This window comes from Stigmatopora argus, chromosome 14, assembly GCF_051989625.1.
Source record: "Stigmatopora argus isolate UIUO_Sarg chromosome 14, RoL_Sarg_1.0, whole genome shotgun sequence".
Classification (NCBI taxonomy): Eukaryota; Metazoa; Chordata; class Actinopteri; order Syngnathiformes; family Syngnathidae; genus Stigmatopora; species Stigmatopora argus.
In genome coordinates, this window is record NC_135400.1 from 16,269,287 (window position 1) to 16,292,260 (window position 22,974).

The window sequence follows — 22,974 nt, forward strand, 5'->3', positions numbered from 1 at the left end:
CAAAATAAATGCGGGTGTGTTGTTGGGGATTAGCTCGCCACGGAGGGGCATCGTACGGATCTGTGGGTGGTCTTCAAAATGCACCCCCCCCCCCCCCCCCCCCCCCGCCCCTACACACACAGATGTTCACATTTGGCCTGTACAGAAATTAGCTCATCATTTTGAGCCAATGTAACATTTTGTATCTTTGACGTTGGCGTACTTTTTTTTGTTTTTTTGTCCTTTGTTGACTAACGGTCACCCGATGGCGGCGATTTAAGGGCCGGTCGCAGCCTGATCTCGTTAGGCCCCGCTTCCTCCTCATCAGGGATCCCCCTCTGATCGGTCCCCGTGATGGATGGGCAATGTGTTTGCGCTCAAAAGGAGTTCGCCGAGAGGTCACCGCCGCGTTGCTAATAATAAATCGCCGCGTGTCGGGGAAACTTTCTCCGACCGCGGCCCGTCGTCTCGCCGATCCCGTCGTTTCATTATTTTCAGCTTCGAAAGATGCTGAAATGCCCACGTCGATCAAATGGAAGTGTTTTTGACAGGAGAAGATCTTCAAGAAAAGAGTGGTCGTTACATTTTGAGTCATCCGGCGTCTATTTACGAGAAGAGGACCGAGCCCTTGTGCTAAAAAATACAAAAATGCAATGAGAAATGTTTATATTTGCCTGTGTTTATGCTTGAAATTGTAAATTGACCACAAACTATAAATCCAAAACACTCTCGTACTATTTCACAATTATATTACATCATGACCCTTACAATAAACAGCACGGTTTGGGGTTTTTAAACTTCTCTCAAGTGGGAATTTCATCCAAGTTTGGTCATTTTGATGAAGCTAACTTTTTAATTGGATGTCTGCCCGTGAGTTCATCATATTTCAAATAAATCCAACTACTATATTAATAAAAATACTTTTCTTTGTAGGACAAAATGCTGCGAGTGTTTGACCCAAGAGCCCAACTCAAAGCGGTTCAGGTAAGTGTCGTTTTTATTAAATGTGAATTTCATATGGATTGGTCGCCTATTTAAAAAAAATATTTTTTTTTTTTTATTGATCAGAAACCAAAAACAAACTTAAGTAATAGTAAACAACAGACAATATGTAACATATTGACAGTTTCTTGTTAACTACAGCCTAAAAAAACAATATAACAAGCTGTTGGTGGTCAGAGTGAAAAAAATAAAATTACAAGTCACACTTGAGCAAAACTCTTATGACATTTTTTATTTTTTTTGGATTTATCAGACACCAAAAACAAACTTAAGTAATAGTAAACAACAAACAATATGTAACATATTGACAGTTTCTTGTTAACTACAGCCTAAAAAAAAAAATAACAAGCTGTTGGTGGTCAGAGTGAAAAAATTAAATTTACAAATCAGCAAAACTGTTATAAAAATAAAAAAATAAAAATAAAAATAAAAAAGTGCGTCTTATTGTCCAGCGAATACGGTAAATCCATTTTTTTTTTAAACATCTTTTTTTCACCCGATTCCATTTGTACCCGATTTCCGTTCTGACGATTTGATCTGGGCCTTTTTTTTTATTATCCGTCAAATATTTGGACAAAACATCTGCTGCAGATTTTTTTCCAGGCACCGGAGAAGCGTTTTTAAATTGCTCAAATGCACACCTCCCCTTCTCCTACTTTGGCTTCTTAAGCCACGGTGGAAAAAGACAGGAGAACCGCTCGGGATTCAGCCTTCTAAACCATACTGGGGCCAGCTGAACTTAACTGTACTTGCCCGGTGGAAATGTGGCTTTGCAAAAATAAAAAAAAAAGCCTCCAAAAATGAGTTCCTACCTCCCAGCCGTGATTCTCGGCGCACCAAATAAGGAGCGCCAAGCGGCGGCCCGCCGAGTCAGCAAACAGCGTCTGCCTCCGTTTTAGCCACGTGGCGTCGACCCAACCCAAATCAAATTGATCCCAGGCTTGATTTTTTTTTATATTTTTCCTACTTTTAGTCTGCTGCTTCTGCTTTGTCAGGTGCCAGTTTAAAAAAAAAATCCAAAGTGGATCAGGTGCGCAAGGTGAAGGAATGAATGGTGCAGTCATCCCTCGAATAACACAGATTTTGTAGGCCAAACATGGCCGAGATCATCGGAAAAAACGCAAAGGAGGATTATTAATATTATTACTACATACCATACTACATGTTTTCGCGCCTATAAAAATAAATCAAGTACAATTATCAACTAGTGTATTAAATATTACAGGTATAAGGATATAAAGACTGTAATGTATTAATATCAAAATATAATGTATATATTAAAAAAATGTACATATGTACAGCAGGAATTGTTGTTTCCAATCTGCCAACTACCAATTTTTTTTATTTTCATTATACATATTGTTATTATACAAGTATAATGAGATTTAACGCTTCACCACAAAGTGCACAAATAACAACAACAAACAAACAGACAAATAAATCATCAATATATCAGTAATAAATAATAAATAGATAAGTAGTCAACAACTTAAATAAGTAGGGAAGTGCACAAATAACAACAATAAACAAACAGACAAATATATAATCAATAAATAATATCATAATAATAAGAAATTAAACTAAAACAAGTAATAAATACATGAGTAGTTGTCAACATAATTAGTAGTCAACATGAATAAGTGTACCTACTTAGTTATCTATGTAGACTGCTGCTTATTTATTATATTGACGACTACTGATTTCTTTTGTTGAATAAGTGGTCAATAAGTAGGTACACTTTTTCATGTCGACTACTTATTTATTATGCAAAGATTCTAAATCAATATTGAATTTGTCACCCTATAGCCCAAGTACATTACCGAGTTGCAAAAAGTGTAAAGTTGATGATCTGTAAATCACGGTGTTCCACATCATACGCCATTTTCCTCGAATGTATTCATTTTGTGAAGCGCTTACCCGCTTGATGAGTATTTCATTTTTTTATGCTAACTGTGTGCCTGCCCACGTAGCACGTGATCCCCAAATTACAGTGCTGAAAATAACCTTCCTACTTTTGGTTCGGCGCTAGCCCGTTAGCCACCGATCTGCGGTTTCTGGAAGTCCAGGGGGGGGGGGATTGTGGTCAAATTAGAGAGGAGCGCAGAGTGCACCAGTCAGCACAAATGGGGCGGGGCCAAAGAAACGCAGCGCAAGGAAGGCCAAGAAAAAGAAGCCGGTCCTCACTGTGTGGAGTTTGAATGTTCACCCCGGGCTTGCGTGGGTTTTCTCCGGATGCTCCGGTTTCCTCCCACGTCCCAAAAACATGCTAAGCTAGCTGGTTGAATGCTCTAAATTGCCTATTTGTCACTTCATGCTCCGTGATCGGGTGGCCACTAATTCAGGGTGTCCCCGCTTGGTGCCCGTAATTAGCTGGGATAGGCTCCAGCACCCCCGTGACCTTTGTGAGGATAAACGGTTCAGAAACTCCAGTGCATAAGTCAGTGGAGGGCCACCGTACTGAACTCGATCGCACCGAATTAAACGCGGGAGCAGCTGGCCAAGTTCTGAATGAGAACACTATACAAAGTCTTGGGTAATCATGTTCTGGGAAAACTGGATTTTCCTCCAAAAGAAGCACTGGCAAGCCAGATGAGATCTGAATTGCATTTTTTTTTTTGCTAACTGCGCTAAAAGCATCCCCCCGGGGTGCGGGCCAGCACACCAGATCTTTGGGGTAATGACAGAGGACGACACCTGGATCTGATGAAGACCGAGGTCTGGGTCCATCAAAGACATTATTCTTTGGGTGGCTTCCTTTTCTGGGGAGGGTGGAGCTCACTTGGGGGTGCTGCCCACACCGGCCTTATTTCACATCCATCATAAGCCCCTCCCACATCACATTTTTTTTGTATTTTGTTGACGTTAATAAATTGTATTTGTACTCACTGTATTTTCTTGACTACAAGTCACACTCGCTTGCGACTTTTACTCAAGTATGACTCTAAAATATATATATATATATATATATATTTTTTTTTTTCCTCCCTAATCTGACCAACAACAGCTATTCATGTGTTTTTTTTTCAAGATGCAAACTAGATTAGATTAGATTAGGTAACTTTATTCATCCCGTATACGGGAAATTTCATTGTCACAGTAGCAAGAGGGTGAGAATACAGACAGCAAAAGACATTCTAGACCTAAATAAATAGGTCATAAATAAGTTAATAAATAAATAGATAAAATATATACAACTAAAAAAAATATATATATAAATATAAAAAAAATATATAAATAAAATATATAAATATAAAAAACATAAAAATATCTATAAATAAAATATATAAATATTAAAAACATATATAAAATATATAAATAAATAAATACATAAATTAGCGTGTTGCTGAAATATATATCTATAGATATACATACTTGTCAGCCATACTGAATTTTTACGGAATCCTTGATGCAAACTATATAGAGTTGATATATATGCTCAGCTATACAATTGACACCTCATGCCTCTTATCTGGCTATAAAATCAAGCGGAGAGGAGTCACTCTTCCCACGAGTGAGATATAACCTCTCACCCCCCGACGCCGCAAAGTTGAGATCGGTATCGCAGAGCTGATTTTAACAGAGTTCTTGCAGGCCAAGTTCTGAACGAACATGAAAAATGGCCGCCTGCCTCGTGGGAATTCATTTATTTCCTCTTTTCTAAAGATGACGATACGAATCGGGTCACGACTTCACGGGATGAGCTCATGTGCTACGTAACACCTCTCGTGGATTCATTTCCCGACAGTAAATCACTTTTGCAGCTTGTTGATGTCGAGCCCAGCCCTAAGCAAGTGACTCGTGGTTTAAAAAAAAAAGGCGGACATTTGCAAACTGTCACCCACATATGTGGAGGCCCTTCATTAATTCATAAGCAGCCCATTTTTTTCATGAGCTGCTCGCCATTCTCGGTACGAGCGCTTTAGTCCTGGCCGTAAAATGTCTCGGTGTTGGCTTGGCGTCGTAGCGCTGTTAGCATTAGGCCTTCCTCCAAAGTGTAAACACTCATTTGTCAGAGAGGAATTTGTTGGGAAGCGCTCATTGGAATATGTTCTCCATCACTTGGGCCAAATTGTGCCGATTGTTTATCTGACTGGAAAAGGTCTTTTTAAAACTTGAGAGAAACTCATGGAAGGTTTTATATCCATTGGACGGATTGCTTTTCCTTGTTTGCTTTTGAAATATGTCGACTGGGGCCGTTGGGTGTATTTATGGACATTTATATGTAAAAATGTAAGATCGTAGTCGAGGGATCATTTCAATCTTTAGTCCCTTGTGTAGGTTAAAGATAAATGAGGATACATACACACAAGTAGCACAGTTTTAGACAGTGTGGTGATGATGATTTTGTTGGTCTAACAGCCAGGCCTGATTGGCCAAAAGGTTCAAAGACGGGAGTTGACTTATGCTAATTGCTATTTTGACTTCCAGGTATTAAGAGAGAAGGTGCTTTGGCTAATTTAGCAGTCTTTTTGACGGGAACTACACAGTCACCTCTAGAGCCAGCCAAAGTTGATCTGTTGGAATTTTTTGGTACAAAATCAGTTAATGATAATAATAATAATAATAATAAAAATGATAATAATTATAATAATGATAAAAATGATAATAATGATAATAATGATAATGATGATAATGATGATAATGCTAATAATGCTAATAATGCTAATAATGCTAATATTGCTAATGATGCTAATGATGCTAATGATGATAATGATGATAATGATGATAATGATGATAATAATGATAATAATGATAATATTGATAATAATGATAATAATGATAATAATGATAATAATGATAATAATGTTAATAATGATAATAATTGATAATAATGATGATAATGATGATAATGATGATAATGATGATAATGATGATAATGATAACAATGATAACAATGATAACAATGATAACAATGATAATCATTTTTAATAATAATAATTTACCAATTTCGTCATACGCAGTTATCTGGGTAAGATGACAATTAGGCTTTTGTCGAGTCAATGATGATGATGACAAAGCCTATGTCCGATTATTATTAATGATGATAATGATGATAATAATGATAATAATGATGATAATAATGATGATAATAATGATGATAATAATGATGATAATAATGATGATAATAATGATGATAATAATGACGATAATAATGACGATAATAATGACGATAATAATGATACTAATGATAATAATAATGCTTTTACGTTTACATTCATCACAATTTAGCTTCTATTAACATTTCATTCATTCAAATTTTACTTATGCAGCACAAGATTTTTTAAATAAGAATTAATAATAAATACATCATCACATTTGACACAGCGTGCATTCTTATATTGTACAAAATCGTAATTTTCTGGCCTGCATGACCGAAAATGTAAATTTTTGTTGTTGTTGAATGACCCAAAATAGTCGCATTATTGCACTCTTAAATCTCGAATCGAACGGGAAGGATCGAAAAAAGGAGGAAATGAAGAAATATCGGGGGAGAGACGGGCAGGTGTCATGCGGAAAAGCAATCCCAGACAGGAAAAGATAACGCCATCATCGGTCTGGCGGGTCGAGTTGGACGCCAATGTACGCAAACCATGAGTCCATCTGTTTCTGTCATCCGCTCTCTTCGCTACTTTTATTTACCCGAAAGACAGAATCATCGCTGTCACTCGCGGGGAATGTCGGCCAGGCCACCGGGACGAAGATCAGGTGTCTGCGTTCACATCTGGGAACAATCGCCAACAGACACTGGTTTTCTTTCCGCATAGTTTCTCGCGAGGGGGGGGTGTTTGGCAGGAAAAAAGGGAGGATCTCGTCCATTCGAGACACGCCGGGGTCGTCATCTTGAACTGAGGCTGTAAAAAGCAGGTTGCGCTTCATATTTTCCATCCTTGACGTCGACATCAAATTGAACTCTGCTCATTGGTGGCGAACCTTTTTTCATATCGACACGTAATAACAAATGGCTCCTTGAAAAAGTCAAAATAATCCAGTTTTTTTACTCTCCTAATGCTATTTCATTAATAGGCTAGGTGGTATTGCACGGCGGCTGACATATGCCAACTAGTGGGCATGAGTGGTAGTTTGAGTTTGATTTATTTAATAAGGGACAGCACATATTTATATTCATGTTAATGAACATATATATGTAAATACAGTAATCCCTTGATTATCGCGGTTAATGTAGACCAGACATGGCCGCGATACACAAAAAAAAAAGCGAAGTATAATAATATTTTTTTGTATTATTTTATTTTTTTAAATATACCCCTATTAAAAAAATAAATATATATATATATATTTTTTTTTTACTTCAATGCTAAGTTCTAGTAGCAAGCGAAGGACAGGGGAGTGGCTTCCGCCTGCGAGTTTCAGTGCAGATTTTCACATTTTTATGAAAAATATACCAAAAAAAATTAATTAAAAAAAAAAATTTCCCCCAGAAAAAAATCTGCGATGTAGTGAAGCCGCAATATTCGAGGGATTACTGTAGTTAAGATTGTAGCCGAGGGATAATTTCCATCTGTAGTCTCTTGTGCCGGTTGAATTGTGATTGTAATTTTGTTGGTCTAACAGCCAGGCTTAAAGCTGATTGGCCAAGAGGTTCAGAGACGGGAGTTGACGTATGCTAATTGCTATTGACTTCCAGGTATGTGAGGTGCTTTGGCTAATCTAGAACTCTTTTTGAAGAGAACTACACAGTCACCTCTAGAGCCAGCCAAAGTTGATCTGTTGGATTTTTTGGGTACAAAATCAGGCCGTGGAGGAGGAGCTTTGTGTTGGAAGATTTTATACACTAAGGTGGCATCTGCATATTTAACAGTATTGCCCCAGTTTAGGGATCCAGATATTGTTTATTTCCGGAAACGTTGCTTTTGCTAGCTAGCACGTGTTGCTGTTTGAATCCCATCCAATGCTGGACAAACCTCGAGCAAACCAAAATTGGTCTGAGCTCGACTTGTTCCTAGTTTGGTATGAACACCAGCGACCCGTCAACTTTCCCCCGGAAACGTCATGACGATAAACACCTCGCTGGCAACCAACGCTCCCTGCATCTGCTCACATGTCGGCGCCGAAGCCTCCTTGCTTCCTTTTCATATCTTATATTTTGATGTTGATGTCCTTCGACTTCGTCATTCCGTACTTTTAGGTTGAGTCTCTCAAAACATTTGATCGTGGGTGCATGAGTTGGCATTTAGTTAGAGTTTTTAGGATGAACACCACTCGAATTTGACCCACAGGTTAGCTAGCACAGGCTAAAAAAATGATCTGTTCGTCCAAGGACTCATCAGGAACTAGGTCAGGACTTTGTTAGCTTTTGAGGAACGAGAGACGGGTCCGTAAAATGCCCAGTTGTTGTTCGTTTAAACGTGGGTGTCGGAAAACAAACGGGCCAAACCGCCAATCCGACGTTGGGATTGGCATTTTCCACAGACGCGTGTGCTAGCTTGAAGTCTCTGTTTAGCGCAGTAAATCTCGTTGGAAAGCGACTGTGTCGACGATAAACACACAGTCGGCGGACCACAAGAGAAACCATTGTCTTCTGCCAAAGTGGAGTGTGTATTTGTGTGTGTGTGTGTATATGTTTGTTGTCGAAGCACATTCCAAGCCAGGAAACATCTGATTGACATTTTATAACATATCACAAGGCCAAGTTATTGCAGAAAGCGGCTCGGAAATCCGCTAGTTTTGTTTTTCTTAATCAGATTTCACAATACCGGCTTGTAAAAGTCAACTCTGAAAAGGATGAAAGTTTCTGAGGTGAGGCTCTATTCCAAGGGTGTCAGACTCGGGTTGGTTCGCGGGCCGCTTTAACGTCAACTTGATTTCACGTGGGCCGGACCATTTTAGATATAATATTTAGATTTTTTTTTAATAAAAGGATTAAAATCCCTGAATATTCAGTTTTTATAGATATAAAACAATGTTTATTTTAGCTTTTTTATATATATATTTTTAGATTTTACAAAATGATTTTTGAACTAAAAACACAGAAAAAATGGATTAAAAAATGACAATGATTGATTTAAAAGGGGAAAAATCCGGAAATTTAATATACATCTATACTCTTCATTTGAATTTGATCCTAAAACAGAAAGTCGGCACTCATGATTTACTTTCCCAGGCCACACACAATGATGCGGCGGGCCAGATTTGGCCCCCGGGCCGCCACTTTGACACATGTGCTCTATTCAAAACGTATCACAACTCGTAGCCATTGCATCTTAAGGTTGCCATTTCTCATTTTGCGGCTGAATTTTTGTGGCTTTTGGCCTGAAAGTCATCTGGTTTTGGTTCCTGCTCACCCGCCACCTAAATGATTGCTAGAAAAAAATAAAATGGATGGCTGATTAGTTTTCCGTGAACCTCGGCGGTCATTAGGCACAGAGCCCCGTTATAGTGGCATTTTTTTTTGTAAGGAGGGCAACTTGGCATCGCTCACTCCGGCCGGCCCTTTTATTTTGGCAATTTTCCCCCCTTAGTGCTGCCATTTATTGGCGTCGTAAAAACCAGGCGACGGGCTCTTGGCCGCCGTTAATAACAAACCGATGTCTAGCCGCACTCGTGCCGTCCAATTTAATAGAACGACACCTGGCATTTGTGCGGGCTCCTGTTTTACACAAAATCCATTGACTAGAATTGCATGAGGAAAAATCGGTATTACAACTATGGACTGTTTATAGCAAGGGTCTCAAAAGTGCGGCCCGAGGGCCAATTAAGGCCCCTGAGAGGATATTTTATGGCCCTCTATTTCATATATAAGTGAAGAATGGGTGTGTACTTCATGCATTTTGCTGTAGGTGGAAAAAAAATACTGTAGCCATAATTTAATCATTAATGATTTTTGTCAAACAAAAATAATTGATTAAAACTGGACATTAGATGACATTAATCTAATCTAATTTGCCTTGGGCATTTTTTTTGAATACTAGTATGGTCATAATGATCCTACATTGCGGTTTTTCGATTATCCGCGAAAAATGAGGGATTTGTGGGTATATCTTTTGGAAATAATAAATACAAGAGAGATAAAACTGAGAAATAATGGAAGACCTGAACTCAGAAAGTAAAAAAAAAAAAGACGAGTAGATCTTGTCTGCCGCGCAACAAAAAAAATAAAAAAAATGGTCCCCCTTTGATGGGACAAGTTGTTTTTTGTTCCAAGACCGCCATCTCTTTGGCATCTCCCGTCTTCCCGTCACTGTCAAGATTTCCAAAAATGACAAGTCGCCATTGTGTCTTCTTCCCCAGAGCGCCTCCTGCCTTCAGAACAACAAAGATTCTCGCACTCTTTGGGCCAAGGACGACTTTCTGCTGATCACGAGCTTCGATCGGGTGAGAAGCGACTGGAGCGCTGTTTTAAATTATTTATTTATTTATTTTGCATTTCTAAGTTCGCGTGGCTCCATCGAAAGTCCAAATGGATTTGATTTACGTCGGATTAAAAATAGCTGGCGTACAAATACTTTTTTTTGTGTCTAGAGCGCGTGCGAAACGTCACAAATTCATCATTTGTGGGTGACCTATTTCTTAAAATATGTTCTTGAGTAATCATTTTTCTCTTTCTTTATAAAGTCAATCATTTAAATCATTGTATATAGCCGCCAACTCTTTTATACTTTTTTTTTACAACTACTTTTATAATATTTTATACCGCCTTGCCATTTCACGGATCAACTATCACGGGTTCAAGATTGGATCCCCCAAATATTATAAATATATAAAAATATTATAGTGTAAGAACAATAATGCAAACAGCAAATTGGAGATTATTTCATACCTGTCAACTTCTGTATGTAGTATAACAACTTTTGTACAGATAAAAACTTTTTTTTTTTGTAAAACCGATCTGGAATTACACATTTCAGCCCTAATCCGGATTGTGTCGGTCAATGGTAGCAGACGAAAACTTCATTGTCGACTGCTAATATTGTCATTTCACTATATAAATATAGCGCGTCAGCAAGCAATGTACCCAGACAGTCAAGCTGTCAGCGTCATACAGCGACATCTACAGAATTTTGAATTTAGTGCATTCTGATTGGGCACCTCGTCCACTTAGGAGAAATTTTTCGCCCTATGTGAGTAAATATATGCCGCATTGCATTTGTACTTCTTTTTTTAATCGCTTTATAAGGGGAATTGCAATCATCAATAAGGGGAGCGAGTGGCCGAGGTTTGCCAGGCATGTTATTTATAATAAGTTCATTTAAAAAATAAAATCCAGATTTCAGGGTATGATTTAGGGAGGTCCGTTTGCAATATGTGGATAAAATGAAGGGGAATTGCAATCATCAATAAGGGGAGCGATTGGCCGAGGTTGCCAGGTATGTTATTTATAATAAGTTCATTTAAAAAAAAATCAGATTTGGCCGAAGTTGCCAGGTATGTTATTTATAATAAGTTCATTTAAAAAAATCAGATTTCAAGGTATGATTTAGGGATGTACGTTAGCAATATGTGGATAAGATGACACATTTCACATCCAGATTTGATGCTAGCTAAAAATGCGAGCAAAAAGTTAACTATAGAATCTTAATTTCCAGTCAATTGTCTGCGTTCTACCTGATATCTGCGCACCTTTGCTCACGTTAGGGTTTTCTCTCGTCTTTTCAAGATGCGCAACAGGGAATTGAGACTTTGGGACAATCGGAACTTGACGTCTTCCTTGAGCTCTCACATCTTTGGCACTTCCAGCGGGTGAGTACCAATCCAGTCAACCCTTGCTTTTTATCGTCTCGACTGTACTCGGCGCGCCCCGTATGTTTGCTTCCCGTCACCCTATGAGGTTTTCTCCTCGCCATGTGGACCTCCCGTAACTAGGAGGCCACGTATTGTTTCTATGCATAAGCGCCGTAACGGGCCGAAGTGACCGCAGTGGGCACATTGACACCTCAGCGCTCGCGATTCTGCCGTGGCCGTGTTTATTGATCTATATGCGGTGGGATAGAAATGTTTAAACTGACTGGGGATTTTATGGGGAAAAAATGGCGCCCTTGTGTAGTAGTCAGAGTCAAGCAATATAAAAAAACAAACAAAAAAAAACAGGATTTATATTCCAAAAAATACCGTCATTTAGGTATCTTTTTAATGTAATTAGATTAGATAACTTTATTCATCCCTTATTCGGGAAATTTCATTGTCACAGTAGCAAGAGGGTGAGAATACAGACACAGCAAAAGACATTTTAGACATAAATAAATAGGTCATAAATAAGTTAATAAATAAATAAATATATAAATAAATTAAATACATAAATAACCAACTAAATAAATAAATAAATACATAACTAAATAAACAAATAAATAAATATATTGATATATATATAAAAATAATACAACTCCAAATAAATACATGCATGATAAAATGAATTTGACTGCCCTAATATACAGTTTATGATGGCTTTTTTTCCTCCCCCAAATACATAAAAACAAAGTAGCAGATAAAAATTCTCTCTCCCTCCAAAGTGGATTGACGTGCCAAAAAAAACAGCCAAACCTGTTTTTGAACACGCTCCTAAAAGGAAACATTCGTATCGGTGGACATAGTTTGCGTAAACCACATAAATGCCGTTGGATGGCTTACCATTGTTTGTTATCATTCAGCTATGTAAGTGGCTTTTCCCCTTGTGGTTTTCAATACACAATGTGTCACTAGTATTTGTTTTGCGTTGACGCGGATCATGTGATCACAAATCGTGCCGTTTTTATAAGAATAATACTTCATTCATGGCGATAGAAACAAGAAAATCACAATCAAGAGAGCTCACTTTATCACATCGCATTATTGCTTATGTAAATTAAAATAATCCACATGTATATTGGAAAAAAATACATACGCAGTATTGATATTTACACTAGTGAAACAAACTTTGCAGAACAAAGACAGTATAAAAGTCCATAAGACCACAATCAAGAGATCTAAATTGATCACATTGGACTATGTTTTTTAAGTAAAATTTATTCATCAGAATCAAATATTTAAACGTAACAGGGTCACACTTTGTTATTTACATTTTCTTTCGCTAATGAACCTATTATATGGCTTTAGTGTCCCTAGTAGAACAATTAAATTCATATTTGGCTTGATAGTTTCCGTACAATATTCCGACAGAAAGAAAACTTTACGATCTTATCTTGCTCCTCCCTCTTATTGAGGACAAAGATAAATGCATTCTTTATCATAAATAAATTAAAAAAAAAAAACGCCTATAAATGCTTTTCATTATACCGTCCAAGAAATCCAATTTTCTTAAGCTCCTAAAATATCTCAACATTCCGCAATAGAATATCATATAGCATATAATCCCCTTTTTTTATCGGTGAGTACAATCTGTCCCTCCCATACACTGCCTTCATTCATGGGGCTCCCCTGCCGCACCTCCCTGTCCTCGTGTTCCCTCCGTCCACTTCGCCCTTGGCCGTCTTTAAACACAGCGTCGTCCCGGTGGGTTTTCTCTGGGGGTAATTGTGTTTGCGTCGAGGGTCGCCTCAGAAAAGGAGACTTTGTTTCCATTTTTTTTTGCGCTACGATCTCATTGGACGGAACCCACGAACCCCGACGTCCGCCGCGGAGCATTTTTAGCCCCGGAAAGACGACATAAAGAGCGATTTGTCCTTTTTTTTCCCTGTGTGGCCTGTTCCTAATTAAAAGGGCTGCGGTAAACATGGGGTGTAATTGGAGCAGCGGGCTGGTTTTTATCAAGTTAGCGTTGACCGTACGCCGCTTTTGATAGGACGCTTTTTCTTGGATTGCCGCAAGAGGCGGGCTGCGGGTGAAGAAATGGTTTTGAATGAAGAATAATGAAGGGGTTATTTATTTTTTTTGCAGGGGGTTGAAGGTTGAAATAATGATGGGTTGTGTGTGTGTGCATGTGCAAGTGAATTGTGTTGGATTTTGTAGCACAAGCGGTTTTTTTTGGGCCTAATGGAAACCGGTTTACAGTAATCCCTCGAATATTGCGGGTAATGTAGACCAAACATGGCCGCAATAATTGAAAAATAGCAAAGTAGGGTCACCCCTATTATAACTGTTTTTTTTTTATTTTTAGTGCTAAGTCCTAGTAGCAAGAGTGGCTTCCAAGCTTTAGCGTGAATTTTCACCATTTTTATGAACTTTAAAAAAAAAAAAAAAGTATATTTTTAATCATTAACAGCGGAAAAAAATTGCAAAGTAGTGAATTCACAATAAGCGAAGACGCAATAATCGAGGGATTACTGTACATATCTGTACCGAATGAATTTATTTGAACTGGACTTCCCAGTCAGTCAATGGTAGCTAATGCTAATTCATAAAATAACATGAGAAGCTTTAGAAGGAAGGTTGTTGATGTGTTTTCTTAGTTTGAGCATCGGAAGTGTTGTATGCCAAAGTTATTATGCAGCCATTGTAAAACCAGTTCATTTTTCGACTAATTCCGGTTTGTCCGTCAATGGCAGCCAGTGCCGAACACTAAAATCATCCTTTCTCTAAGCTCAGCCATTTTCTTTCCCTCTCTGAAGCGTATATTTTCTTAAATTTTTCTAATATTTCCATTCATGGACCTCCTCTGTATTGTTGATGTACACTTTTAGCCTAAAAATACATAACCTGGCGCCCTACCAGGTTTTTAAACCACCAAGAAAAACCCTATGATACGATAACCTGAATACAAATGACCTCTAAGCCATTTCCTATCACCGTTTCTAAAGTTGGGTAAACAACCAATCAAATGCGTTGACAGGCAACTTACAATCCAATTATTTTCTCAACCCCGTGTAACACGGGTTACACCAAGATGGCCGCCACTTCTGACAGACTGCGATCTTAACTTTTTTTTCATTTGCGGCGCACGCCAGGTGCGACACACGTCCTCTCCTTGTAGTATTCTATTTCTGCGTGTTTTTCTAGCAGGGTCGTGCCCGAGCGCACGGCTGTAATTTAGTCCCCTTTAATCAAACGGATGGAGGAAAAGGCGGGGAACACTCGGCCCTTTCTTCCATCTGACAAAATCAGTCCCAGATGAAGGCTTTCCTGCGGGGATTAGGCGCAGCTGCGGCAACGCAAAAAAAAAGTCCAAACTCGCCACATTTGGACCACGCCGCCGTCGTCGTCTGTTTTCTTTAGTTTGACGACCGCGTGTCGCCAAGCGCGTGTTGCCAAGACCAAAATGACGATGTTCAGGTGGACTCCAACATCTGGTGGGTGCGTCAGAAGTTTCGATTAAAATGGACGTCAGCTATCTGTTAGTCCACGTGTGTCAAAGTGGCGGCCCGGGGGCCAAATCTGGCCCGCTGCATCATTTTGTGTGGCCCGGTTTGGCCCCCGGGCCGCCACTTTGACACATGCGGTATAAAGTATTCAAAAATAAGATGTCATTGACAAAAAGAGACGTCCAATCCAATTTGACTGAACAATAGCCACTTTCTTAAGCAGTTACAGAGTTAAGATAACGAGGATCAAAATAATCCCCAAGTATAATGTATAAAATCGATTTACAGCATGTTTGATAATAGTTCTATATCTGTATTTATGCTATTGAAACATACCTACCGTCGTCCAAAAAAAACCAAACTAAAGAAAGAAAAACAAACGTGTATTTCATAAAAGTCGCAGAGGGTTTTGGTTTTCATCCCGCAGGTATGCGCTCAGCACGCCAGCCATTCCAAAGACCTTTTTGTGTGAACTTGCTACCGAAAGGGGAAAAAAATGGGGGGAGAAGTAAGTCTCTTTCTTCTACCTTTTGGACGTTTATCCGTCTGTCCTTCTTCCATTCGCCATCACTCGCCGTTTGCGGTTTGGCTTTTTAACTGGAAGCAGACCGAGCTGGCGGACGACCGTGCGCTTTAGGTACACTGTCGTACTTTATTCATATTTTTGGACTTTTTGGGACAAATGTCCGCCACGGCTTTCCATCCGAGAAGAAAACGGCAGCAGATGTCCGCATTGCTTTCGTCAATTTTGACAAAAATCTCTTTTGGTTTGTCATTTATCCAATCCAACGCGTCTTGATTTAGCACACAGGTGTCAAAGTGGCGGCCCGGGGGCCAAATCTGGCCCGCCATGTCATTTTGTGCGGCCCGAGTAAGTAAATCATGAGTGCCAACTTTCTGTTTTAGGATCAAATTCAAATGAAGATTACAGATGTATATTATATTTCCTGATTTTCACCTTTTTAAATCAATATAATTGCGATTTTTTTATCAATTTTTTTCTTTTGGTGTTTTTAGGTCAAAAGCATTTTGTAAAATCTAAAAAAAAATATATATAAATATTTTCACTTTAATATTGAATATAATTTGTAAAAAAAATTGTTTCAATTTGAAATGAAAAACAAATAATTATTAGGTGTTTTTTCTTACTAAGAAAAAAAACTTCAAATAAACAGTTTTATATCTATAAAAAAACGGAATATTCAGGGATTTTGATCCAGTTCTTATAATCCAATTGGAAAAAAAAAAATCTAAATATATCTAAAATGGTCCGGCCCACATGAAATCGAGTTAATGTTATTGCGGCCCGCGAACTAACCCGAGTTTGACACCCTTGATCTAGCATCTGGGATTTATTCCTTGAACGGGAGCCTTCACCGTCCCGATAGCGTTTTTATTATTTTTATTTTTTGGCACGTTGCTCCTTTCGCTAAAGCCCCAGTAGCTGCGTTTGTGAAGAAGACGTGGGGAAGGCTGGCAGGGTTGTTAAGTGGAAACAGTGCAGGGCATTGATGGCAAACACATGGACGCAAAGCGCGGGGGATGAGTGGACGCCCTGCGATTAAGTGTGGGCTCGGGAGCCACGTTGACAGTTCCAAAGAGAGTTGCCAGACGACAGGCATTTGGGCTTGATTGGAAATATTCCGGGTCCCATTAGTCCGTAATTATCCTGTCACTCCGCTGTCTCCAAACTTATATTAGCTGGATTCGATTCCAATAGATACTCCGGTTTGAGGCTAGAGTTATAGCGTTGACTCCGTTCCGAAAAAGAGCCTTTTCAATCCTGCTTTAGTTAAAATCATGCGGATATTCTTGATACCCTGGAATGAGGTTTTTGGAGTGTGTTTTTCATTAGTAGATGATGTCCGCCCACGCTTGCTATGGAGGCGACGTGTCCTCCACGCGACTTGATTTGGGGGCGTTAGCTACAGCGATTTCTGGTTTGGTTGGGTTCTCCTGGCGCTTACGTGAAGAAAAATCTGTCTTAAAATAGTATATTCCTGCTTGTATGATTGCACACTAAGAATGTATTTAAACGGGGAGAGTCCATAGTCGGCAAATTTCGTCTGGACAAAAATGCAACGGACCACTTTTTGTTTGAATCGGTTCTTTTTCACATTCTCGCAATGTCCCAGGATTGACAAACATCATTCAATCTTTAGACAAAACAGAAGTAAAGCGTTCCAATCTTTCTTTTTCATCCTCATGCTAAGCATTTTGAATGTATTGACATCATGTGCATTTTCCAGTATAGTTTTTGTGACATTCCATTTCTTCATTCAAACCGGGCTCATGTTCGCCAAGGTACCACTAACCACGGACTGTGAAGCTGTCCGTCTTCTACATCCTCATGCTAAGGATCTTCAATGTATCGACATTATTTGCATTTTTCAGCATACGTTTTGTATGACATTCCATTTCTCCATTCAACCCAGGCTCATGTTCGCCAACGTACCACCAACTACGAACTGTGAAGCTGTCTTTCTCCTAAATCCTCATGCTAAGGATCTTCAATGTATCGACATCATGTGCATTTTCCAGCATAGTTTTTGTATGGCATTCAATTTCTTCATTCATGTTCGCCAACGTACCGCTAACTACGAACTGTGAAGCTGTCTTTCTCCTAAATCCTCATGCTAAGGATCTTCAATGTATCGACATCATTTGCATTTTCCAGCATACTTTTTGTATGACATTCCATTTCTTCATTCAACCCGGGCTCATGTTCGCCAACATACCGCTAACCAAACATTTCCAGAGCCAGTTACGTGGAAAAAAGGTCTCTGATTTCAGAACCGGATCGAATCACGGTCACTTTGCCATGTCAGAAGTGAACCCAGACCACCTCTCTCTTCGGCTAAGGTCTCAGACCGGCTGGTTGCTCCTCACCAGAGTTCTCCCGGTTTGTTTTCACTCGAGCAGAAAACATTTTCGCTTCAGTCCGCACCGAACGGGGCAGGTCTGAATACCCCCCTTTAAAAATTCAAGCGGTCTTGCTGCCTGTCAGATTTTTCCTCATCTGTCAGCAAATGTTTATACAACAAAAGCTACCCTGCACCTGCTCGGGCCTCCTTGTTTTTCTTCTGGGGCTCTTTATGTCCAACTCCAGGGCACTTGGACCTTGACAGATTAAAAATATGTTCAAGAAAATGCAGTCGCTGGAGGAATTGGCCATGTTGTGCTGGTCAGGGAATAATTGGCCTATTGTGTAGAAGCATGTTGGGTGTAGAAGGAGAATAAAAGCGGGAGGACCCTTGGGGTTGGGAACCCAGCTGTAGCTTTTGCTACTCGGTATGAAGCCATCTGATGTTATTTCAGAGAGGTCAATTAGTTCGGGGGGCAACTGTGTGGACGTTTCATGTCATGGTGGGGGGGCCCCGGGGACTCAAAAGAACTCAAGTCCCTTGAGGGCCTCAAGGTGGAAGTCCTTACTATGTTTTGTCCTGAGCTTTTCTTCACTTGGCTTTGATTTATACGACTGTATATTTTGAGGACCCGTTAAATGACGCCTTTAAAGGGCAAGTGACTTATTTTTGGTTTAATACAAAAAACATATTGCGTGGACGTCGTTTTGGGTCATAAAAGTATGGCCTTCACGGCCCAAAATATGATGTCCACATATTCTCAATTTTAATAGCATTATTTAAATCACAGGTGTCAAAGTGGCGGCCTGGGGGCCAAATCTGGCCCGCCGCGTCATTTTGTGCGGCCCGAGAAAGTAAATCATGTGCCGACTTTCTGTTTTAGGATCAAATTAAAATGATAGATATAGATGTATATTATATTTCCTGATTTTCACCCTTTTAAATCAATAATTGCAAATTTTTCATCCATTTTTTCTGTGTCTTTAGTTCAAAAATCATTTTGTAAAATCTAAAAATATATAAAAACATTTTCGATTTTCCACTTTAATATGGAACATAATGATTAAAAGAAATTTTCCCTTACTAAGAAAAAAAAGCTCAAATAAACACTTTTAGATCTATAAAAAAACAGAATATTCAGGACTTTTGATACAGTTCAAAAAAAATAATCTAAATATTATATCTAAAATAGTCCGGCCCACATGAAATTGAGTTGACGTTAACGCGGCCCGCGAACCAACCCGGGTCTGACACCCTTGATTTAAATTATCTATATTGACTTTTTTTATGAATAGTTGGAATTCTGACTTTTTCCCAAGTGTTGTAGTAGATATAAAGTATGTATGATTTACACTGATTGGCTGTGAAAGCTCATCTTTCAGTATCATGGACTTCCAGTCCTCCCAGTAAAAAATAGATTGATCGATTGAGCCTTCCATTGGTTGGGCGATCGCCCTCCCAGTCCAAATGGATTGGACATTAATCACCCAATGGATTCACTTGTATAATAACCCGGATGCTAAAAAGTGAAGTTGTAGTTGACTTCCAACAAAGGGAAAGTGCCTTTTTTCAACTTGTTGCGACTTATGTAAAGCCCGAGTTCGCCCGCATAGACTCGCTCATCCACGAAGCGTATTGTACGGCTCCGCCCACTGCCGTCAAACGATAACAAGCTTTTCTCCGCCATTAAGCGCCTCAGATAGGGGCCGCGTTCCGTCATCTGCGGTGCGTTCGGTGCATGCAAGGGGCGACACAGGTGTTTCGTATCGTAGCTCAACCGTGAGACGGAGGGGGTGCCGGGCCTCCATTGTTACAGACCATTAAGAACGCTCCGTCCCGCACACTCCACGTCTTTTACGCTCGCACCCGAAGACAAGCCGGTATTGTAGAGCCGTCCAAAATCGTATTTTGACAGTCGTGGTCGCCATTGTGAGGCATCCAGGCATGACGAGGGCGGATCTTGCCGGTTGAAGAATCTCAATTCACTTTTTGCTTTGATTGTTTTAACCTTTTTTTTATCGAAGCGGATCAAAAGATGCATTGTGTCCGCCCCTATCTTTTGTACTGCGATGTTCAATACCCTGCTGCGTTTACTCTACGCTGAATTTGGTTTGTATAGGTCAGCTCTTAGAGAGAAGGTGAAAGACCAACTGTTCCACAAAGACTCTTAGATAAACATTTGAACTCAAAACCGGCACGGACAAGGCAGGAGGCCCCGGCCTCGCGAAAATATTTAAACGTCCACTTGTTCCTGGAGGGACCGAAGGGGACAAAGCTGAAGAACTGCTGGGCCTTTCATACATACGTTCCCAGTTTATGTCCCGGGGGGACCCGGCTTTTCAGTAGCACCGGACTGGAACAACTCAGACTTGACGGACACGTCGCTAGAAGAGTTTGAGTTTGATTTATTTGGGGACAGCACATATTCATCAAGATAACTGTATTTACTCGCACATAAGCCGCTTTTGTTGGACAAAAGAATATGACTGAATCGAGGGTATGGCTTATATGCGCATAAAAACATGACATGGACGAAACTGCAAGTTGACGCCGCCATGGCTTGATGACGTCACGACAAAATGGCGCCGTGACGTCATAACGCAATGGCGTCGTGACGTCATGACGCAAGCGACTGCCCCCGATACGGTCATTTATTTCAAAAGAGAAAAGATAAACAGATAAAATGCTAAACAAAATTTATTTTGACGTCTATGAATGAAATTCAAGAGAGAGAAAAACGTACGTATCTTGCATAAAAAGTTCCTGTTACTGCTTGCTCGGTGCACAGCCATCTTACCTAGGTTATATGCTAGTAAATATGGTATGTAAATATGTAAGATTGTGGCCGAGGGCTAATTTTTGTAGGTTGAAGATAAACAATGACTCATATGTATGTTAATTGGTATTGAGTTTCAAGGGAACGACACAGTCACCTCTGGAGCCAGCTCTTGTTGATGTTTTGGAATTTTTGGGTAGAAAATCTTGCAGTGGAGGAGGAGCTTTGTGATGGTAGATTTTCTAAACTAAGGTGGCATCTGCATATTTAACAGTATTGTTCTAGTTCAGGCATTTGTGTTTTTGTAAAATATCTGACGGTTCACAAGCGACTGTATTGTCCTCACAAATCCGGAGTAACTTTGACCTCGCAGTGTCCACTGTAGCTAACGGACAGATTTCACACCTAGAAGACACAATGTTGCTTTTACTCTTTCCCAGGAACGGTTCGATTTCCAGGAAATGATATTCCTCAGAAACGACTGGATTTCCAGTTGTCACTCGTGGGAAAGACTGATTACCAAGATTTCCTGTGATGTTCTGTTTTTCTACTTAAGCGGCTGCAATCTGCCTTTGTTGCTCTGAAATCTTGATGTAGGCGTATGGAATTGATGATGAGGATTCAATTTCCGCCATTCACTTATGGCACTTTTGGTTCGTTTCTTCCAAGTTTGCCTTTGCAATTGACTTTTATACTTGAAGGAGTGCTGAGTTGAGAAAAGTCGTTTTTCTGATACCATTTTTCCTTCTTTTTTGGCACTGAATTTTGATTCCGATACGCAACTCTGGGATTCCATCCAATGGCGATCCCACAAAGTTGAAAAAAAATGATACAGAATCGTTCTTAGCTTTGGAAACGCGAACCGATGTGTTTTGGTACCCGACTGTAAGCACTTTAAAGTAGTAATTTGACTGTTAAATTTATCTGCAAGTGACGACAAGCGTCTCTTTTGCGTGAACCGAAAGAATTTGTCTTTCTCTACTTTTACCGCCGTTGGAGACAAAATCTTGAGGAGACATTTTAGTGTCGTATTAAGGACCCTTCCAATGCTAATTTCCGTACAAAAATAGTATATTTGGGGATTTGATGGCTTTTCAAGACTCCCGTTTTACTCACCTATTCGAGAGTCCATATCCGTGTAAAAGATTATAATCTGGACTCTAATAAAAGTAGTCTTTTGGGCAAAATTTAGTGTAAATCTGACCTCAAGGGATGGAAAAAGACTCCTACTGTACCCTTACTTCAGTATTCTATATGACTCCGACCTCAAGCCCTTTTGCTGCTATCCCCGTCCCCCAGCTTTTGAATTTCCTCCCATAAATACGACGTGCTGAGACGCCTTCTGAAAAACCCACGACCGTTAAAAGCCGCGTGGCACCCGTCGCGCTTCCTGATGTAAAAACCAGCACGAGTCGGTTATCGAGCGAAGGACGCCGTGGCGAGACGGACGGTCGGAGGCCAAAAAGAAAGAGGAAACCAGCGCGAAAGCCGGAATGCGTCGTCGCGGCTGCCGAGCGGGAGTTGGCAGCGTCTTCCCCGCCGCTTCTGACCTTGGCCGTCTTTCCGTAAATTCTATCTGTTAAGATGGAAAGTATGCAGCGGTAGAATTGGAGAGACCCCCCCGCTGCACCTCCTCCACTCTCCCGTCTGCTTTACTCCTCTTCAGAAATGCTCCCTTTTTCCGTCTTAGATTTATTCCCTACTTTCTATTAAGTCGTTTCCTTCTTGGGTGACTCCAGTTTTATGTTCTCCATCCATCACGCCGTCCGTTGCGCCGCCGCGTGTTTTTCTATCATCTCGGTTCCCCTCCGGCTCCCCACAGTTATGCTATTTTCTGCTACGCACGGAGGATACATTTAGCTTGCGGTCGTCGGGGAAGTAACGGCTACATTAGAATGGGGGTCGGCTAAATTGCTAGCTTCGCGCGACGCGCATTTTCCACTCCGTCGCGCCCTTTCCCCGGTCCACCGGGAGGGCACGCGGCGTCGGCCTAGCCGGCGGGCGCCCTTTGTTTGTGTTTGCGTAACGCGGTGGCGGCTTTCGCGAGGCCGTGGGCCGGTCTGGCACGCCGCTGGCCTCGAACAAAGCGCCCTCGCGCTCGCCAAGTGGCGACTGCCGCCGGGCCGCCAGCGACTTTTGGCGCAGGCGGACGACAGTTTTGTTT

General features: G+C 40.3%; 1 protein-coding gene across 8 annotated transcripts in view; it reads left to right on the top strand.

Annotated features, from left to right (window-relative positions):
* Positions 1-22,974, top strand: part of coro7 (coronin 7) — an 86,269-nt gene that overhangs the window by 6,570 nt on the left and 56,725 nt on the right. For all 8 annotated transcript variants that reach the window (XM_077618880.1, XM_077618879.1, XM_077618882.1 and 5 more), the window contains exons 7-9: positions 913-963; positions 10,231-10,314; positions 11,597-11,679. In XM_077618880.1, the coding sequence (XP_077475006.1) occupies positions 913-963; positions 10,231-10,314; positions 11,597-11,679 (218 nt within the window). The remainder of the gene's footprint in view (positions 1-912; positions 964-10,230; positions 10,315-11,596; positions 11,680-22,974) is intronic.